Source organism: Phyllostomus discolor, chromosome 4 (genome assembly GCF_004126475.2).
Source record: "Phyllostomus discolor isolate MPI-MPIP mPhyDis1 chromosome 4, mPhyDis1.pri.v3, whole genome shotgun sequence".
NCBI classification, from domain to species: domain Eukaryota; kingdom Metazoa; phylum Chordata; class Mammalia; order Chiroptera; family Phyllostomidae; genus Phyllostomus; species Phyllostomus discolor.
The window spans coordinates 32,219,501-32,239,031 of NC_040906.2; the positions used below are offsets into that span (position 1 = coordinate 32,219,501).

A 19,531-nucleotide genomic window follows, 5' to 3' on the forward strand; every position below is an offset into this window, starting at 1 on the left:
CAACCATAGTGCTAATATGCAACATGCACGGAGACTGGTCAGGAAGGTGCGAGTGCCTTAGGAGTCCCAGAGTTTGCTCTTCTTTGTTTATTGATTCTATTTTTGTTACACTAGTTACTCCTTCGTAGCTGTGATAGAACCCAGATGTGGGGTGGTGACAGATGTACAATTTGAGGATCATATCGTTCTTCATGAAAACGGGAGCTGCAAATGATCACAGCCACCTGGACAGTAGGAGATGTTTCAGTTATCAACAGTAAAAGGCAGTTAAAAAAATCTCTTAAACACAAGAGGTACATCATTGGAAACTCAAAACATGGTTTTGATCAAACACTGAACACACTGTTATCTGGGACAAACATTACTGAAAGGCTCCATATTTTATGAAATTACATATTTTCATCATTAAAACAGCTGTGGAAAATATTTTTCCATGTCTTTGTCAGAAGAAATAAATATAAAATAGAATTTTCTTTTGATTAAATTTGGGGTGTTGTTGATACTTCATAACAATATTAGTGTTTGAATATGGAAAATTTCACCCTTCATAATCAATTTCATTATTATATTTTAATTACAGGAAATACTGTTATTTGCCCTATGTTAAGAGTATTTTCACAAATCAACTGTGGGGATAAATACGGACACAAGCAAAGTGACTGAGAACCCAAATTCTTAATCACTCAGGCCGACTAGCTGCACTATGGATTGTCTGCAGTGAATCTGGAGTTTAAAATCTTGGTAAATATTGACATAATTCACTATTTCTGACTTACATTTGATTAATTAGTGAATAATAGAACAGGGAGCCTTTTTAGCATTTAAAACCAAAGAATTTAGACTTCTGTTTTATGTTCAACTTTGGGCAACTTGATAAAGATGAAACCGCATATGTAGGGATATAATTTTACATAAAAGATATTCTTCACTATCTGACAGTTATAGCTATTCTTTTCAAAAATATACTTTATTAATTATGCTATTACAGTTGTCCCAACTTTCCCCGCTTTGCTCCCCTCCACCACTATCCCCCATTCCCTCCAGCAATCTGCCCCCTTAGTTCATGTCATGGGTCGTGTATATAAATTATTTGGCTTCTCCCTTCCCTACACTGTTCTTAACATCCCCTTGTCTATTTTGTCTTTACCAATTTGTACTTCTTAATCCCTGCATCTTTTCACCATTTTACCCCTTCCCCCTCCCAACTCATAACCCTCCAAATGATCTCCATATCTATGGTTGTTTCTGTTGTGCTTGTATGCTTCGTTTGTTTTTAAAATTAAATTGTTGGTAGTTGTGAATTTATTGCCATTTTAATGTTCATAATTTTGATCTTATTCTTAAATAAGTCCCTTTAACATTTTATATAATAATGGCCTGGTGATGATGAACTCGTTTAGCTTTACCTTGTCTGGGAAGCACTTTATCTGCCCTTCCATTCTAAATGATAGCTCCACTGGATAGAGTAATCCAGGTTGTAGGTCCTTGTCTTGTATCACTCTGCATACTTCTTGCCAGTCCCGTCTAGCCTGCAAAGCTTCCTTTGAGAAATCAGATGACAGCCTTATGGGAACTCCTCTGTAGATAACTGACTGCTTTTCTCTTGCTGCTTTTAAGATTGTCTCTTTTATCTTTAACCTTTGGCATTTTAATTATGATGTGTCTTGTAGTGGACCTCTTTGTTTCCATCTTATTTGGGACTGTGTGCTTTCTGGACTTGCATGTCTATTTCCTTCACAAACTTAGGTAAGTTTTCATTATTTTTTCAAATAGATTCCCAATTTCTTGCTCTTTCTCTTCTCCTCTAGCACCCCTATGATGCAAATGTTGGAATGCGTGAAGTAGTCCCAGAGGCTGCTTACACTATCTTCAAATTTTGGAGTTTTTTTCTCTTTGTTGTTTTGATTGGTTGTTTTTTGCTTCTTTTGTTCCAAATCATTGATTTGCTTCTTGACTTCATCCACTCTTCTGTTGTTTCCTTGTAGATTGTTCTTTATTTCAATCAGTGTAACCTTCACTTCTGCCTGGGTCTTTTTTATGCTGTTGAAGTACCCACTGAGTTCTCTGAGAATCTTAATAACCAGTATTTTGAACTCTGCATCTGATAGATTGCTTATCTCCATTTTGTTTAGTTCTTTTTGTGGAGTTTTGTTCTGTTCTTTCATTTAGGCCATATCTCTTTGTCTCCTCATTTTGGCATCCTCCCTGTGTTTGTTTCTATGTATTAGGGAGAGCTACTTTGACTCCTTGTCTTAGTAGTGTGACTTATTGTAGAAAAAGCTCACCAGTAAACTGGATGTGGCAGAGCCTTAGGTAATCGCCAGGGTTGGGCAATCCATGTCGCTGCTCTGTGGCTGTGTGTGGGAGGAGGGCTTACAGAGGGGACAATGCCACTGCCTGGCCTCCATAGTTTTTTCTGGGAGGAAGCTGTCTCCCAGCACTCGGACACTCTGATACCAGACACTTCAGTTTCTCCCAGTATGCCACTGGTGCACTTCTAGCTATTGCCCTGGTGCTGAAGCCCAGTGAGTGTGCATAAGTCCTAAGTATCTTGCAGGCTCTTTAAGAGGAGACTCCTGAGAATCCTAGTTTCATTTGCTGCCCCAAACTCCACTGGTTTCTACACCCAGAAATTATGGGGAATTACCATCCCAGTGCTGGAAACCTGGGCAATGTGGCCTGGTGTGGGGCTGGGATCCCTCACTCCCGAGATATCTCTCCCAATTTTTATCTACCACATGTGTGTGTGGGACTGCCTGTTCCACGTCTGCACCCCTCCGGCCCATTAGGTGAATGTGGCTTCTTTAATTCCTTGGCTGTCAGATTTTCATACAGCTCAATTTTCTGACCATTGTGGGTGATATTTGTTTTGTAGTCTAGTTGTAGTTTTTGCTGTGGTTGTGCCAGGAGGTGAGCCGTGTTTACCTAGGCCTCCTCCTTGACTGGAATCTACAGCTCTTCTTTAGCCATCACTTTGTAGTGCGCTTTATTTCAAGTATTGTGAATCAACACACCTATTTCCAAGTAAAAGAAAAAATGCATTCCCAACTAGATTACTATATAACAACATGTAACTCATGCTTTCCTCTGTTCAAAATATTTTCATGATAGCATATTTTTTTAAAGGGGGCACACTAGTCTGGATTTTGTTTTTGTCTTGGTAGTTGCTTTGACTAGAAGAATTAGGACATTTTAGACAGTATAAACTTAAAAAAATCTATGGAAAAGCCGAAAGAGTCATTAGTCCTTGTAATCAATCCATCTACTCTAAAATTACACATATTCAATATAAAAATGTATACCAAATATTAGGTGTCAATGGGTTATTAACTATTATAACAATCTAAGTGTTTTATCAAAACAACATTTATTTCATGTATAATATATATAGTCATCCATTGTTTAAGATTTTTTTTAAACAAATCTCTGTGTTGCTGCCACTAAAACAAAGGAAAATGTTTTTTATAAAGCATTCAGACCAATGAAGTATTGGTTTCAAAATAACCTAAGGGAAATGTAGACTGGTATAGAAAAATAGGAGACCAATAATAATGTACTATCATAAAATTTATCATCATTTTTCTGTCTGTGGAAGACATACCCACTTACCCTACTAGTTTCTATTTTGGAAACTCTGATGTAAAATCATTGTACGAACAAAACATTATAGTTGGGATTATGTTTTGACCCAATCTTCAATAGAAAATAAATTAAAGGATGGCCAATAATGCTGTAAAATTAGCTAAACCATATTACTGTAAAACCTTAATTATATAAAATTCAATTACAAGTTCTATAAATCAATATTTCCCAATGTGCTGTAAAGTACAGGAAAAGCTTATAAAAATACCAAGAGCTAGACTTAACCTAAAATATGCCAGCTGTAACAAATACTGAACACTCCAAAATAACTTTGTTTGCTTTCTTGGAATGTGGAAAGGCTTTTTATAGAATAACTTAGATGATCTAAGTTTCTTTTAAAAAGCATCTAGGAATTTTTAAAATGATACCTTTTTCTTCAATAAAATTCTTTTTAGGCAAAGGCATAAAGAAATTCTATTAATATTTTCAATAGACTTTAAAAATAAGTCCTCTTTTTTTGCAACCAAAGAGAATGCTACTGCAATGATAAGTAAAAACAATTTAAGCCAAATCAAAATCTGACATTTGACATATAGTCACTTATTTACATTTAAATTTATGACAAAAAAAATTTTTACCAGTTGCCAAAGGAAAATTTGTGTTAAAGCATCAACTTAAATTACCGTTTGTAGATTATTTGAAAAGGCCCCATATTTAAGAGAATCAATGAAGACCAGAAATTAGAGGAAGACCACTTAAATGAGTGAATGTCTCAGATTCTCAATTTTGGAAGGCAGAACTGAGATTAACCTTTGCTTAAGTAGTCTAGGCAATATACTGTAAGGATTATTAAATATGCAGAGCAGCACAGAAACAGAAATCACCTGAGAAATGGTATATAATGAAAATGCAAATATTTAGAGTATACATTATAATTCAAACACAAAGATATTACTTCTTGGAAAAGCAAGAAGCAAACAGAATTATCTTAAGATATAAAAGGCAGGTTGCCAAGGAAAGCCACAAAATGATTTCTAAAATCATTTAAAAAATTCGGGTAAGCTGTAAAAGTTAGCCAAAGCTGTTAGACAAATACATAAAAACAGCAGATACTGGAATCTTGGTAAAGCTTTTTTATAAGAACATTGTAAGAAAGATTTTACTCAAATATGTAACAACTAGTATGACAGGTCCCAGCAGACAAAACCAACTTTGACACCTGCCAGGTGGTACACTGACTGAATGTCCTCCTGGTCTTAAGATTTAATTCTTTGTTTAACTTCAAGTTATAAACATTCTAGTTGGGCAGGGAACTATACTTATGTCCGGTGGTACTATGTGAAATGTTTAGAACCCAAAAGAAGAGTGGGAAGGAAGGTCACTTAACTTGAAGTCAGTAATAGCAACCACCCCACCCCCGATTTAAGCCTCTCCTCATTGAGGTTCTCTGCATGACTGCCTGGGGTAATGGACTTAATTGTATCATCATTAAAGGCTGAAATGGCAAAAATAAACTTAAAATTAGGATGTATGAGGAAAAAAATAAGAGAATAATATTTATCCAGAGATACTGTACGCTTGGCCCTGTGATGGGCACTTTACACACATTTAACCCCCACAGTCTGACAAGACAGACATGGCCCTCTTTGTGTTCTACTCAGTGCTTCTTAAACACCTGTTATGTATGAGGTACTAGGTAAGGAAGTATAAAGATTAGTAACTACTGTTCTTGCATTAAAAGCAAGAGAAGGCAGATGCATAAACAGGTCAATTTCTAATCAATGTAGCAATTATTCTGATATGGGTATGCACAGTGTGCTGTGGGAACCCCAGTTAGGGAAGATCCCCTCGACAATGGTAGCTGTAGAGACTAAGAACCTGCCCCGGTCACACAGTAAATGGAGCCAGGGGTGCAAATCAGGACTACCTGAGTTCAAATCTGAGGTGTGGTGTGGGAGGAGACATATACAACACACACCATATTACCTCCAAAAATCAGTATGAGGTTAAACTACAAGGTAGCTTTTATTGAGAATTTCAAGTGTTAAACCTCAAAGAACAAAAATACATTGCCAGCACTGAATGGAAATAGGTGTAATGATACTGCTAAGATTAAAAAAAAAAATCCTGAACTCTCAACCTTATTCCTTTGATTCCTACAGCCAGCTGAAATGATTCCCCGAAGGCTTGGTCAGAGAAGATTCTTTGTGGAGGCACACAGACATGCAAACTAGAATTGAGGTGTGGGTTATCGCTGTTAGACCTTTCAAGAGGTGTGGCCTGCAGGCAAGAATCAACCTGGACCAAATCACTGGCAAGATGGGTCAAAGTCAGTAATAAGGTAAGGCCATAGGACGGCTCACTGGCAGTGGGGCCATGAAAAAATTAGGCAGACTGGGAGGTGGTCTTCCAGATGGACCAAAAGGAAATGGGTGAATAAGCCCAACTGAGACCTGGCCAACAAGCAAAGGGCATGAAAGACTCTTTAATCCCAGGACAGCGAAGATTGGTCTTGAGATAGCACCAGGAATTAGAGTTACTGCATCTTGTCACTCCAGCAGGAGCTTAAAGGCTTCGCCCACCCAATCCTGCCACCCTGAGGTGAGTTTAAATACCAAGAATTCAATAAATGTTAGTAATTTGTTATATGTTTTACATCTATTAACTTAGTCCTCAAACAACCCCCTAATAACAGTATTATTATCCCCATTTTGACAGATTAAGAAACTGAGGTTCTGAGAGGTTAAGGATGATCATAACCAAGATCACAGCCAAAAGTGGAACCTAGGCAGCATGGCTCTAAAGCCACGGGAATGTAAGAGGATCTACACTTACTCTCTGTAATGTTTCATAGTTAAGTAATGAGCATCTTATGACACAGTTTGAGAGAATTTAGCTCGGATTAAGATGGACTCACATTAGGGACTTCTACGGAATGACTAATTTTTGTCCAAGTATTCAAAAGCACATAGAAAATTTAGTAGCTGCTTCACAAATCAATCATCTCTTTAAATCTCCCTCACTTCACCACTTGGAGCAGATGTTTTAAAGAGTTCTACCATTTATTTGTAATGCACTGAACTTGTTAAACAGTTTTTAAAAATCAAACTTACTATTGATTACCTAACGAAGGAAATAGGGAAAAAAACAAGTTTCCTCTTCATAATTTATAGAGGAGTAGATGTTTTTAAAATATTAGCAAGATTTGTGCTTTTCAGCACTATAGACTGTCTGCATAGACAGATGTTTATTAGGTGTTTTAGATCCTCTGTTGTTTGAATGCCGTGGGGGTCTGTGCCACACTTAGCTCATGTTATTTAGGATTTCTGGTAATGATTAAAACACAGATGAAGAAAACCCACCTCCTGACTTCTGATCTCCTCTTTTTTTTTTTAACTCATTAGTAATTAATTCCTACTTTAGACTGACCTTTTTATACCCACCCCATGGAAGTCAGATGTGTCTTGCTGAAGTTCTAGGCAAGCCAACTCATCTGCCAGCTGCTTATTCTTTTCCTCTAGAGCCTGTAGGCTGTGGGTTAATGTATTTATGTCTACCTTTGAAAAACAAAAGGAGAAAAGAAATCTGTTTATTATCTATAAATAGATAAGTATATATATTTATGCTAGATCCAAAAATATTAACTTATTTTTAAAATGACATTTGTAACTGTAAAATAGAAGGTATCTTATGAGCATGTTCTCTTACCTTGATATTTAGAGATTTTCAAACTGATAGTTCTATGATGATTTTTAAAACTCTTTTCTTTAACATTATTTTTCAACTTTTCTACTTACTTTCAGTAGAAGGCTTATTACAAATTACATTTCCTAGAAATGGAAATCTTTCTGGGACTTGGCATTTATTTAAACATATTAACTATCCAAACCCATTTAGTTCTTAGATATAAATAGAAAAAACATATGTTCAGTATTTGATAGGCTGAAAATTACAATTTACTGATGAGAGAAATAAAAAAACTAAATAAAATAGACAAATAATTCCTATTCTCCTATTAAAAGATTCAATACTGCTAAAATGTCAGTTCTCTCTAACCCTGAGCACAACTGTGTGGGGTGATTTACCAGCACCTGCCCTCCGGTGGGGTCTGGGCTATAGGGTGAGAAAATAGGCCTTATAAGAAATACTGAAGGAAGTTCTTCAGGCTGAAATAAAAGGGTACTAGATAATAACTGGAATCCACATGGTGAAATAAAGAGTATTGGTAAACATTATAACATAGGTACATGTAAAAGATATATAAAAACATATTTTTTATTTGTGACTCATTTGGTTACCCATAAAAATTATATAGTAAAAGAAAGGACAGGGGAATTATAATACTGTACCAGAAATATCTACTTACCATGAAAGAAGGCAGTAATGGAACAGCAGAGGATCAAAAAGCATATAAGACATATACTTAAAAAACAAATTGTAAAGTAGATATAAATCCCCCTTATCAGTAATTAAATACTCAAACTAATGCAGAACTAGATATATATATATATTTTTTAAAGATTTATTTATTTATTTATTTTTAGAGAGGGAAGGGAAGGAGAAAAAGAGAGAGAGAAACATCAATGTGAAGTTGCTGGGGGTCATGGCCTGCAACCCAGGCATGTACCCTGACTGGGAATTGAACCTGCGACACTTTGGTTCGCAGCCCGAGCTCAATCCACTGAGTTATGCCAGCCAGGGCAGAACTAGATATATTTTTTAAAAAGATCCAACTCTATGTGTTTATAAGACATACATTTAGACCCAAAGACACAAATGAGTTGAAAGCAAAAGGATGGAAAAACAGATGCTATGTGAACAGTAACCTGAAAAGAGCTGGAGTGGCTGTGCTAATATCAGACAAAATAGACATTAAGACAAAAATCTGTAAGATAAAGAAGGGTACTATATAATGAAAAAGGGTCAGCCTATCAAGAAGATATAACATGTATAAATATACATGCATCTAACAAGAGAGCCCCAAAAGTACATGAAGCAAAAACTGGAAAAACTGAAGAAACAATTCAACAAGAATATCTGGAGATACCAATATCCCACTGTCAGTGATGGACAATACGACCAGACAGAAGCTCAGCAAGGAGGTAAATGACTTGAATGTCACAATGAAGCGATTACACCTGACAGACACTTACAGAACAAGAGCAGAATACTCATTTTCATTCAGTGCTCATGCAGTATTCTCCAGGAGCTACCATATGTTAGGCCATAAAACACTCAAATTTGAAAGGACCAAAATTACACTAAATATGTTCTCAAACTACAGTGGAATAAAATTAGAAAGCAATAAAAGAATAAAAATTTCAAAAGTCACATGTGGGAAAATTAACACACTTAAATAACCAATGGGTCAAAGAGGAAATTATGAGGAAAATTAATTAATACTCTGAGATTGAAAAAATGAAAACACAACATGACAAAATGTACAGTATTTAGCAAATGCAGTGCTTAGAAGGAATTCTATAGCTGTGGACACTTATATTAAATAATAACATCTCAAATCAAAACCCTAAGCTTTCATTTTAAACCAGAAAAAGAGGAGCAAATTAGGTCCAAAACAAGCAGAAAGAGGTACAGAATAAAAATTACAGCAGATGTGGAATAGAGAATAGAAAAACAGAAAAAAAATCAATAAAACCCAGTTGGTTCATGAAAATATCAGCAAAAATTGGCAAATCTTTAGCTGTACTAGCCAAGAAAAGAAACAAGAAGACACAAGTAACTAACATTAGGAAAGAAAGAAGGGACATTACTACTGAACTTACATATATAAAGATAAGGAGCTACTATGAACGATTGTATGCTAACAAATTAGATAACAAATGAAATAAATTCATAGAAACACCCAAATACTGAAACTGACTTTCTTAAACAGTAGGAAATCTGAATAGACCTATAAGAACAGAGACTGAATCAAAAATAACAGTTAAAACAAAGACCAAATAAAAAATTTCCCACAAAGAAAAACCAGATGGCTTCACAGTTGAAGCCTACAAAATATTTAAAGAATTATTATCACCAGTCCCTCACAAACCCTTCCCAAAAATAGAAGGGGAGGGAGAACTTACAAAATCACTTTAAGAGGCCAATATTACCTCGATGCCCAAACCAGACAAAGCTATCACAAGAAAACTATGGAACAATATCCCTTACTTATACAGATACAAAAATCCTCTACAAAGTACCAGCAAGCTAAGTCCAACAACATATAAAAAGGATTATGCACTTGAGTCAAGAGAAATTTATCCCAGGAATTAAAGCTTGATTCAACATTTGAAATCAATTAATGTAATATACTATAGTAATAGAATAAGGAGAAAATCTACAATTTTATTTCAATAGACCTAGAAAAAACATTTGACTAAATTTGACACATTTGCATGATAAAAATTCTCAACAAACTTGGAATATAAGGTAACTTCCTTATTTGGATAAAGGTCCTTTACAAAAAGCCCTCAGCTAACATGATACTTAATGGAGACAAACTGAAAGCATTCCCCCTAAGACAAACAAGTATGTCTTGCTCTCATTGCTTCAACAATGCATACTGAAGGATATAGACAAGGCAATTACACATGAAAAGGAAATAAAAAGCAGCAAAATTGGAAGAAATAAAACTATCTCTATTTGCAGAATATAAAATATTATATAGAGAAAATACATCAAATATTGTATAGATTATAATACTCCCCAAATTGATCTACAGATTACATATAAATCCTATAAAAATTCCAGCTGCTTTCTTTTTTGCAGTGGAGGTCAGAAATAGAAAGCTAATCCTGTCATTCATATAGAAATGTAAGGATCCAGAATAGCAGGAAAAAATCTTGAAAAAGAAATTGGAGGACTCACGAAGCTACAGTAATCAAAACTGTGTGATACTGGCATAAGGATGTAGATGAATGTAATAGAATTGAAAGTCTAGATATAAGCCCATACATCTATGATTGACTTTTTACAATTAATTGTTTTTTTTCAATGGAAAGAACAGTCTGTTCAAAAGTTAGTGCTGAGCCCTGGCTGGTGTGGCTCAATGGATTGAGCACTGGCCTGCAAATGAAAAGGTCACAGGTTAGATTCCAAGTCAGGGCACATGCCTTGGTCACAGCCCAGGTTCCCCAGTTAGGGGTGTGTGAGAGGCCACCAATAGATGTATTTCGCATATTGCTGTTTCTCTCCCTCTCTTTCTCCCTCCCTTCCCCTCTCTAAAAAGTAAATAAAACCTTAAAAATATAAAGAAAACTGCCTTCTTTAAAAAAAAAATTAGTGCTGAGATAACTGGATATGCACAGGCAAAATAACGAAATTGACTGCTACCTCACACCAAACAGAAAATTAACTCAAAATGGACCTAAATATAATATGCAAAACTATAAAATTCTTTTCTTTTTTTAAGGTCTTATTTATTTTTAGAGGGAAAGGGATAGAGAAAGAGAGGAAGAGAAATATCAATGTGTGGTTGCTCCATCCTGGGGACCTGGTCTTGCAACCCAGGAATGTGGTTCCCTGACTGGGAACTGAACCAGTGACTCTTTGGTTCGCGGTCTAGCGCCCCAAGCCACTAAGCCGCACCAGCCAGGGCTAAAACTATTAAAATTCTTAAATAAAAAGCAGGTATAAATCTTCATGACCTTGGCTTAGGCAACAGTTTCTTGGATGTGATACCTAAACCTAAAGTGCAAACAACTGGAGATCCAAGATGGTGGCAGAGTAGGTGGAAGATACACTAACCTCCTCCCAGGATTAAACTGAATTATACAAAAATCATCCTGAATAAACAACTGAACACTAGCTAGAGAAAGCCATATAAGCAAGGGTGTATGGAAGAAACCACTTCGCCACAACAAGACTGGTAGGGAGTACAGAGGCCCAAGAGGGCTGGCTCAGCTCCCATGGACAGTAGCTGAAGTTGTGGAGGGATATTTCAGCAGCCAGAGGGGTTCTCCTGAGTAGTGTGGGATCTAAACCCCAAGCTGGGCTCCTCAGCCTACAGCACCAGAGCCAGAAAAGGAACCCAGATAATATCAACCTTTGAAAAGCAGTGGGGTTTCTGTCCACCAGGGAGAGACAGTTAGAGATGCAGAGCCTCTTAAAGAGCCAACACACAAAGTTTTGTTTGACGCCACTTACCCTGGACACTGGCAGAGGAAAGGCAGAGTAGACTACAGACATGTGAGGAGAGTCTGGTGTTGGCTCTGGGGAGAGAGCTGAAGATTAACCACTGGAATCCCCGTGCTGAGTCATTTCCCATACTGCAAAGGCCATTTTACTCAAGCAGAGCACACCCCTCCAAGTGGCATCAGCCTGAAGGGAAGCAAGCCCCATGTGCAGGAATTATATGCCGCACCCTGTGATGCTTAGTCCAGGCTGCTGAATACAGCTGGATGCTATATGGGCCATTAAACCTAACAGCGAAGGGGGATCTCTGGGAGCTCTGAGTCTTTAGCTGAAACTCCCCTGGGCACAGTGCTGGTAAAAGCTGGCCTTGGTGTGCAGTCTGGTTCTTTTTGTACACAAAGAGCTCAGCTAAGGAAGCCGCAAGCTGTGCATCACTAAAAGCTTCAAAGAAGTTGCTTAGGGCCAGTCACAGACAGTGTCCAACATCAGTCTGTACCAGAATCTCTGCAGATCTACTTAATACATAGAAACAAATACAAAGAAGCAGCTAAAATTGGAAAATAAAGAAACAGAACCCAAATGAAAGAAAAATAAAATTCTCAAAAAGAACAAAATGAAATGTAAGCAAGTAATTTATCAGATATAGAGTTTAGAATAATTATTATAAGGATACTCAATGCCATGAAAAAAGACATAGAAACCATAAACAAGGACCAGTCAGAAATAAAAAATGCAGCATCTGAAATAAATAATACATAGGAAGGAATAAACAGGTTAGATGAAGCAGAGGATTGAATCAACAGTTTAGACAAAGTAGAAAAAAATAAACATGCAGCAAAAAGAAAAAGGAATTTTTAAAAAATGAGGAGAGTTTAAGAAACCTTTGGGATAACAAGCATAACATCTGCATCATGGGAATACCAGAAGGCAAAGAAAGTGAACAAAAAATTGAGAACCTATTTGATGAAATAATGACGGAAAACTTCAGTAATCTGGAGAAGGAAAAAGACACACAAGACCAGGAAGTGCAGACAGTCCCAGACAAGATGGACCCAAGGAGGCCTACACCAAGGCACAACATAATTAACACTGCAAAGCTTAAAGACAAGGAGAGATTTCTAAAAGCTATAAGGGAAAAGCAGGTAGTTACCTACAAGGGAGCTCCAATTAGCCTCTCATCTGATTTCTCAACAGAAACATTTCATTGGCATGGCTGGGGATGGGGGGAGTGGTGGTGGGTAAATGCAGACAACTGTACTTCAACAACAGTAAAATAATTAAAAAAAAAAAAACATTTCAGGCCAGAAGAGACTGGCATGAAATATTCAAGATGATGAAAAACAAGGACCTACACTCAAGGCTACTTTACTCAGCAAGGCTATCATTTAAAATTAAAGGAGAAATAAAGGGCTTCCCAGACAAGAAAAAGCTAAATGAGTTTATTAACATCAAACCAGTATTGCAACAACTGTTAAAGGGCTTGCTTTAAGAAGAAGAAAAAAAAAAGAGAGGAAAAAAAAGAGGAAAACAGTCTAACAATAATATGGCACTAAATACTCATCTATCAATGACCTTAAAAGTAAATGGCTTTAATGCTACAACCAAAAGACACAGGGTAGCTGAATAGGTAAGAAAATAAGACCATATATATGCTGTCTCCAACAGACCCACTCAGATTGAAAGATACAGACTAAAAGTAAAGGGATGGAAAAAAAGACATTTTGTACAAACAGGAAGGGAATAAAAACTGGGGAAGCAACACATATCTGACAAAATAGACTTTAAAACCACAGCTATAGTAAGAGACAAATAAGGTCATTACATAATGATAAAGGGAATAATCCAACAAGAGGATATAACCGTAGTAAACATATGTGCACCCAATATTGGAGCACCTAAATCTGTAAAGCAAATCTTGATGGACATCAAGGGAGAGATCGACAGAAATACAGTCTTAACTGGGGATTTTAACACCCCATTGATCTCAATGGACAGATCTTCCAGACAGAAGATCAACAAGGAAACAGTGGCCTTAACAACACACTAGATCAAATGTATTTAATTCATATCTTCAGAGCATTTCATCCCAAAGCAGCAGAATATACATACTTTCCAAGTGCACAAGGAACTTTTTCTAGGATAGACCACATGTTAGGACACGAAAAAGATTCAATAAATTTAAGATTGAAATCATATCAAGCATCTTCTCTGATCACAATGCTATCAGACTAGAAATCAATCACAAGAAGAACACTGAAAAGTACACAAAGACATGGAAGCTAAACAACAGGTTACTAAACAATGGGTCAACAATGAGATCAAGGAAGAAATCAAAAGATACCTTGAAAAAAATGAAAATGAGAACAATACAACCAAAAATCTTTGGGACACAGGGAAAGCAATCCTAAGAGGGAAATTCATAGCATTCAAGGCCTATTTCAAGAAACAAAAAAAGTTCAAATAAACTATCTGATTTTACACTTAAAGTAGCTTGAACAACAAACAAAGCCCAAAGTGAGCAGATGGAAGGAAATAATAAAGATCAGAGCAGAAATAAACAAAATAGAGTCTAAAAAAATACAAAAGATCAGTGAATTCAAGAATTGGTTCTCTGAAAAGATAAACAAGAATGGCAAACCTTTAACCAGACTCATCAAGAAAAAAAGAAAGAAGACACAAATATACAAAATCAGAAGGGAAAGAGGAGAAATAACAATTGACACCAAACAAATACAAAGGACTGTAAGGAAATATTATTAACAAATATAGGCCAACAAATTGGAGAATATGAATGAAATGGATAAACTCCTATGAACATACGATCTTCCACAACTAAATCAGAAGAATCAGAGAATCTGAATAGACAGATTACACCTAATGAAATTGAAGCAGTAATCAAAAAACTCCCAACAAACAAAGCCCTGGACCAGTTGGCTTCACAGGTAAATTTTACAAACATTCTGAGAGCTAACACTTCTCCTTCTCAAATTATTTCAAAAAATACAAGAGGAGGGAAGACTCACAAGGTCATTTTATAAGACTAGCATTATCTTAATTCCAAAACCAAATAAAGACACTACAAAGAAAGAAAATTATAGTCCAATATCCCCGATGAACATAGATACTAAAATCCTCAACAAAATATTTGCAAATTGAATATACCAATACATCAAAAAGATCACACATCAAGAGTAAGTGGGATTTATTCCAGGAACGCAAGGTTAGTACAACATTAGCAAATCAATAAATGTGATTCACCACATAAACAAAAGGAAGGATAAAAACCACATGATCATATCAGTAAATGCAGAAAAAGCATTTGATAAAATCTAGCACCCATTTATGATAAAAACCCTCAGCAAAGTGGGAATAGAGGGAACATACCTAAACATAACGAAGGTCACATATGATAAACCCACTCCCAGCATCAAACTCAATGGGCAAAAATTACAAGCGTTCCCCTTGAGATCGAGAACAAGACAGGGATGTCCAATTCCACCTCTCTTATTCAACACAATTCTGGAAGTCCTAGCCATAGAAAACAGACAAGAAGAAATAGAAGGCATGCAAATTGGACAGGAAGAAGTAAAACTGTCTTTACTGATACTGATATTATAGAACCCCAAAGATTCCACCAAGAAACTACCAGAACTGATAAATGATTTCAGCAAAGTTGCAGGATATAAAATTAACATCCAGAAATCAGTTTCATTTTTATATGCCAATAATGAATTATCAGAAAGGGAAATTAAGAAGACAATCCCATTCACAATTGCTTCAAAAAGGAGGAATACCTAGGAATAAATCTAACCACAGATATAAATCACCTGTATTAAGAAATTTAAAAGACACTGAAGAAAGAATCTGAGGAAGATACAAATAAGTGGAACTATATACTGTGTTCACAGATAGGAAAAATCAACATCATTAAAATATCCATGCTAAAAAGGAAAATAGACTCATAGACATGGACAACAGTGGTGATTGTTGGGGGAGGTGGGTATAAGGGGACTAAATGGTAATGGAAAAAATAAAGATTGAATTAAAAAAAATGTTGACGCTACCCAATCTATAGATTCAACATAATTTCTGTCAAGATTCCTATGATGTATTTCACAGAACTAGAACAAATATTTGAAAATTTTATGTGTAGAACCACAAAAGGCCCTGCATAGCAACAGTGATCCTGACAAAGAAGAACAAAGTTGGAGGAACCACGCTACCTACTATCAAACTGTACTATATGGCCATAATAATCAAAACAGCATGGTACTGGCATAAAAACAAGCATATAGATCAACAGAACCGAATAGAGAGCCCAGAAATAAACCCCCACTTTTATCATCAATTAATAGTCGACAGAGGAAGCAAGCACATGCAAGGGGCTAAAGATAGTTTATTTAATAAATGGTGTTGGGAAAATTGGACAGATATGTGCAGAGAAATGAAACTTGGCTACCTTCTTACACAGTGGAATACTACTGGGCCATAAAAAAAAAAACAAGATAGTTTTACCCTTTGAGATAGTATGGATAGACCTGGAGAACATTATGCTAAGTGAAATAAAGCTGTCAGAGAAAGACAAACACCATGATTTCACTCATATGTGGAATCTAACAAACAAGTTGAACAAACAAGCAAAACTGAGACAGATTCATAGATAGAGAGTAGGATGACAACTAAGTAGGGGTTAGGGTAGTGGGTGGAGGGATTGAGCAAAAAGGAAAAAGGACTCATAGACAAGGACAATAGTGTGGTGATTGCGAGGGGTGGGGAGGGAGATATAAGGAGATTGAAAGGTAGTGGGGAAAAAATACAATAAAAGAATTTTAAAAAATAGATAAAGTACAGGCAACCAAAGGGGAAAAAATAAACTTCATAAAAGTCTAAAACTTTAAAAAGACAATCCATAGAATGAGAGAAAATATCTACAAATCATATCTGATAAGAGTCTACTTACCCAGAATATACAAAGAAGACCCCCCAAAATCTGGAATTTATTTATAGAAAATGTATACTTATTCTCACATGTTTAAACTTCAGTCACTTTTAAAGGACTCTCCATCTGATGCAATACACCTGTTGAAATTTTTTTATTGCTCAAAAAGTTCTGAACTCTTTGATTTTGATGCCTTTTAGTGCTTCAGCCATTTTATTGTTTCACCACTTCCACATCAGCAGAACATTTCCCTTCAAGGACTTTTTTATCCAGGGAAACAACAAAAAATCACTCAGGGTGAGATCCGGTGAATGGGGGGTGGCACATGGGGTTCATGATGTTTTTGGTCAGAAACTGCTGAACACTCAGAGTGGTGTGGGCAAGTGCACTCATAAATCACCCATCATGAAGTGGGCAAACACGGTTGAAAGAGTCTTTGAACAAAAAATTCATTGATGCAGAACACAGCCTCTTACAGCAAAGCCAGCCAGTGCACTGACCAGATGGGTTCCTAGAACCCTCACCTAGCAGAGGGAGCCTGTACTACAAGGGGCCTGCCCTCCACAAGATAATGTCATTTTTTTGTTGGGGGGGAGTTCCTTTCTTGTATAAAGAACTCTTACAACTTAACAATTAAAAGATGTAAAACACAGTTTAAAAATAGGCAAAGGATCTAAATAGACATTTATACAAAGAAGATATACAAATGGCCAATAAGCACATTAAAAAATGATAAACATTGTTAACATTAGGGAAATACAAACCAAAACCACAATGAGATGCCACTTTTGCATCTACTAGGATAGCTATAATAAAAAAACAAAAATGATAGCCCTGGCTGATGTGGTACAGTTGGTTGGAGTGTTGTCCTATAAACCAAAGGTCACAGGTTTGATTCCCGGTCAGGGCACATGTCTGGGCTGCGGATTTAGTCCCCAGTCAGGGTGTATACAAGAGGCAACGGATTGTTATTTCTGTCTTACATTGATGTTTCTCTCCCTGTCTCTCTCTATGTCTAAAAAATAAAAAAATAAAAGTAAATAACAGGGGCTGATGAGGATGTGGAGCAATTGGAATCCTTGTACATTGCTGGTGGGAATATAAAATTGTTTAACACCATGGAACACAATCTAATGTATGGAAAGTTGAACCATACATTAACTTTCCATGTGACCCAGTAATTCCTCTCCTGGAATATATCCCAAAGAACTGAAAGCAGGTACTCAAACAAATACACATATACATGTTTGTAGCAGCACTACTCACCACAGCTAAAAGATGGACACAATACCAATGTCCATTAACATAAACAAATTGTGGTATATATGTGGGAGTTAGAAAAGATACTCAATACTATTAGCCACTGGAGAAATGCTAATTACAGCCACAATGATACACTACTACATGCCATAATGGCTAAAGGGAAAAACAGACAATCCTAAGTGTTGTTAAGAAGATAGAGAAAACTGTAACTCATATATTACTGGTAAGGATGCAAGATGATACACATCCTTAAGAAAACAGTTGAGTAGTTTGTCAGTATGTCAAACATATATTTACCAGAAATTCAGTTCCTGATATTTACCCAAGAGAAATAAAAATATATGTTCATATGTATTTATATAGGCAACACCCCAAACGCCCTTCATTTGGCAAATGGGCAAAGAAACTGTGATACATCCATATATTGGAACACCAACTGTAATAATACAACACGGATGGAAGTCAAATGCTCTATGCTAAATAAAAGAAGCCAGACTTAAAATGCACCATATTGCATGATTCCACCTATGTAATACTCTGGAAAAGATAGCCACAGGAACAGAAATACAGATTAGTGGCTTGGCTGCCAGGGGGTGTTGCAGGTGGAGGGGGAAGCTGATTACAAAAGAACACAAGGGAATTTTCTGGGATGACAGAAATGCTCTATGTTTTATTGTGAAGGTAGTTACATGCTTGCATGCATTTGTCAAAACTCACAGAGTCAAACACAAAAAAGGGCAAATTTCACTGTATGTAAATTTTAAGTCAATAAACCTGACTTCAAAAAAGCATAGCTTTACAAAGAATGCATATATTAAAAATACCAATTTAGACCAAAAAATTAGACTCTGCAAGCATTACCACTGGCCTAATACAACCCCTCAAATGAGCAAGGATGTCTCAGTGCTGTCATCTTACGCTCAGCATCACATTAAGTGGGCTTAATCAGACATAAATCAGACAAGCAGAATAGCACTATTTTTACGTCAGCCATGTAACATTCACCAACATTTCTAACAGAAAGGATTCATAAATTTAATAGTAGACACTAATTTTCAAAAAAGCATATTTGAGGCCAAATTTGATACCAGCAAAGTCCTTACTACAAGAAGTTTCAATGAGTTTTACGGTCAGCTATTTCAGTTCTCTCAGTATTAGCAACTAAACCACAGGAGGCACCAGCCCCCTGGTGAATGGTATTTGAGCATGGGCTAAGAATTTAGCTTTTTTCCTGTGCCCACTTCTTAAATTAAAATTTCACTTACATATAGTGACACAAATGCCAGAGCCAAGGTTCGAGCCAGAGCCCAGGAACTGTCAGGCTTGATGTCTGTATTGACACCTGTTGCCCGTCTTACGGAACTGACTGCCTGAGCAGGCTGCTGTTCCTTGACGCTCTAGATACGTTCTCTGGATAACAGTGATACATAATCTTAATTCTCTCCAAATTCTGAAATGTAAGCAGCAATGTTTTAAACATTGTTTTTTGTTTTACTTTGATAAGAATGGACAACAGTGTGGTGATTTCTGGGAGGAGGGGCATATAAGGGGGCTAAATGGCAACCGAAAAAATATAATAAAGATTAAATTTTTTTAAAAAAGAGCTGTATT

The 19,531-nt window shown here is 36.3% G+C and overlaps 1 protein-coding gene across 1 annotated transcript in view; it reads right to left on the reverse strand.

Moving 5' to 3' along the window:
- CCDC150 (coiled-coil domain containing 150) overlaps positions 1 to 19,531 on the reverse strand; it is a 74,269-nt gene that overhangs the window by 25,141 nt on the left and 29,597 nt on the right. The window contains exon 13 of the mRNA XM_028509384.2: positions 7,026 to 7,139. Within this exon, the coding sequence (XP_028365185.1) occupies positions 7,026 to 7,139 (114 nt within the window). The remainder of the gene's footprint in view (positions 1 to 7,025; positions 7,140 to 19,531) is intronic.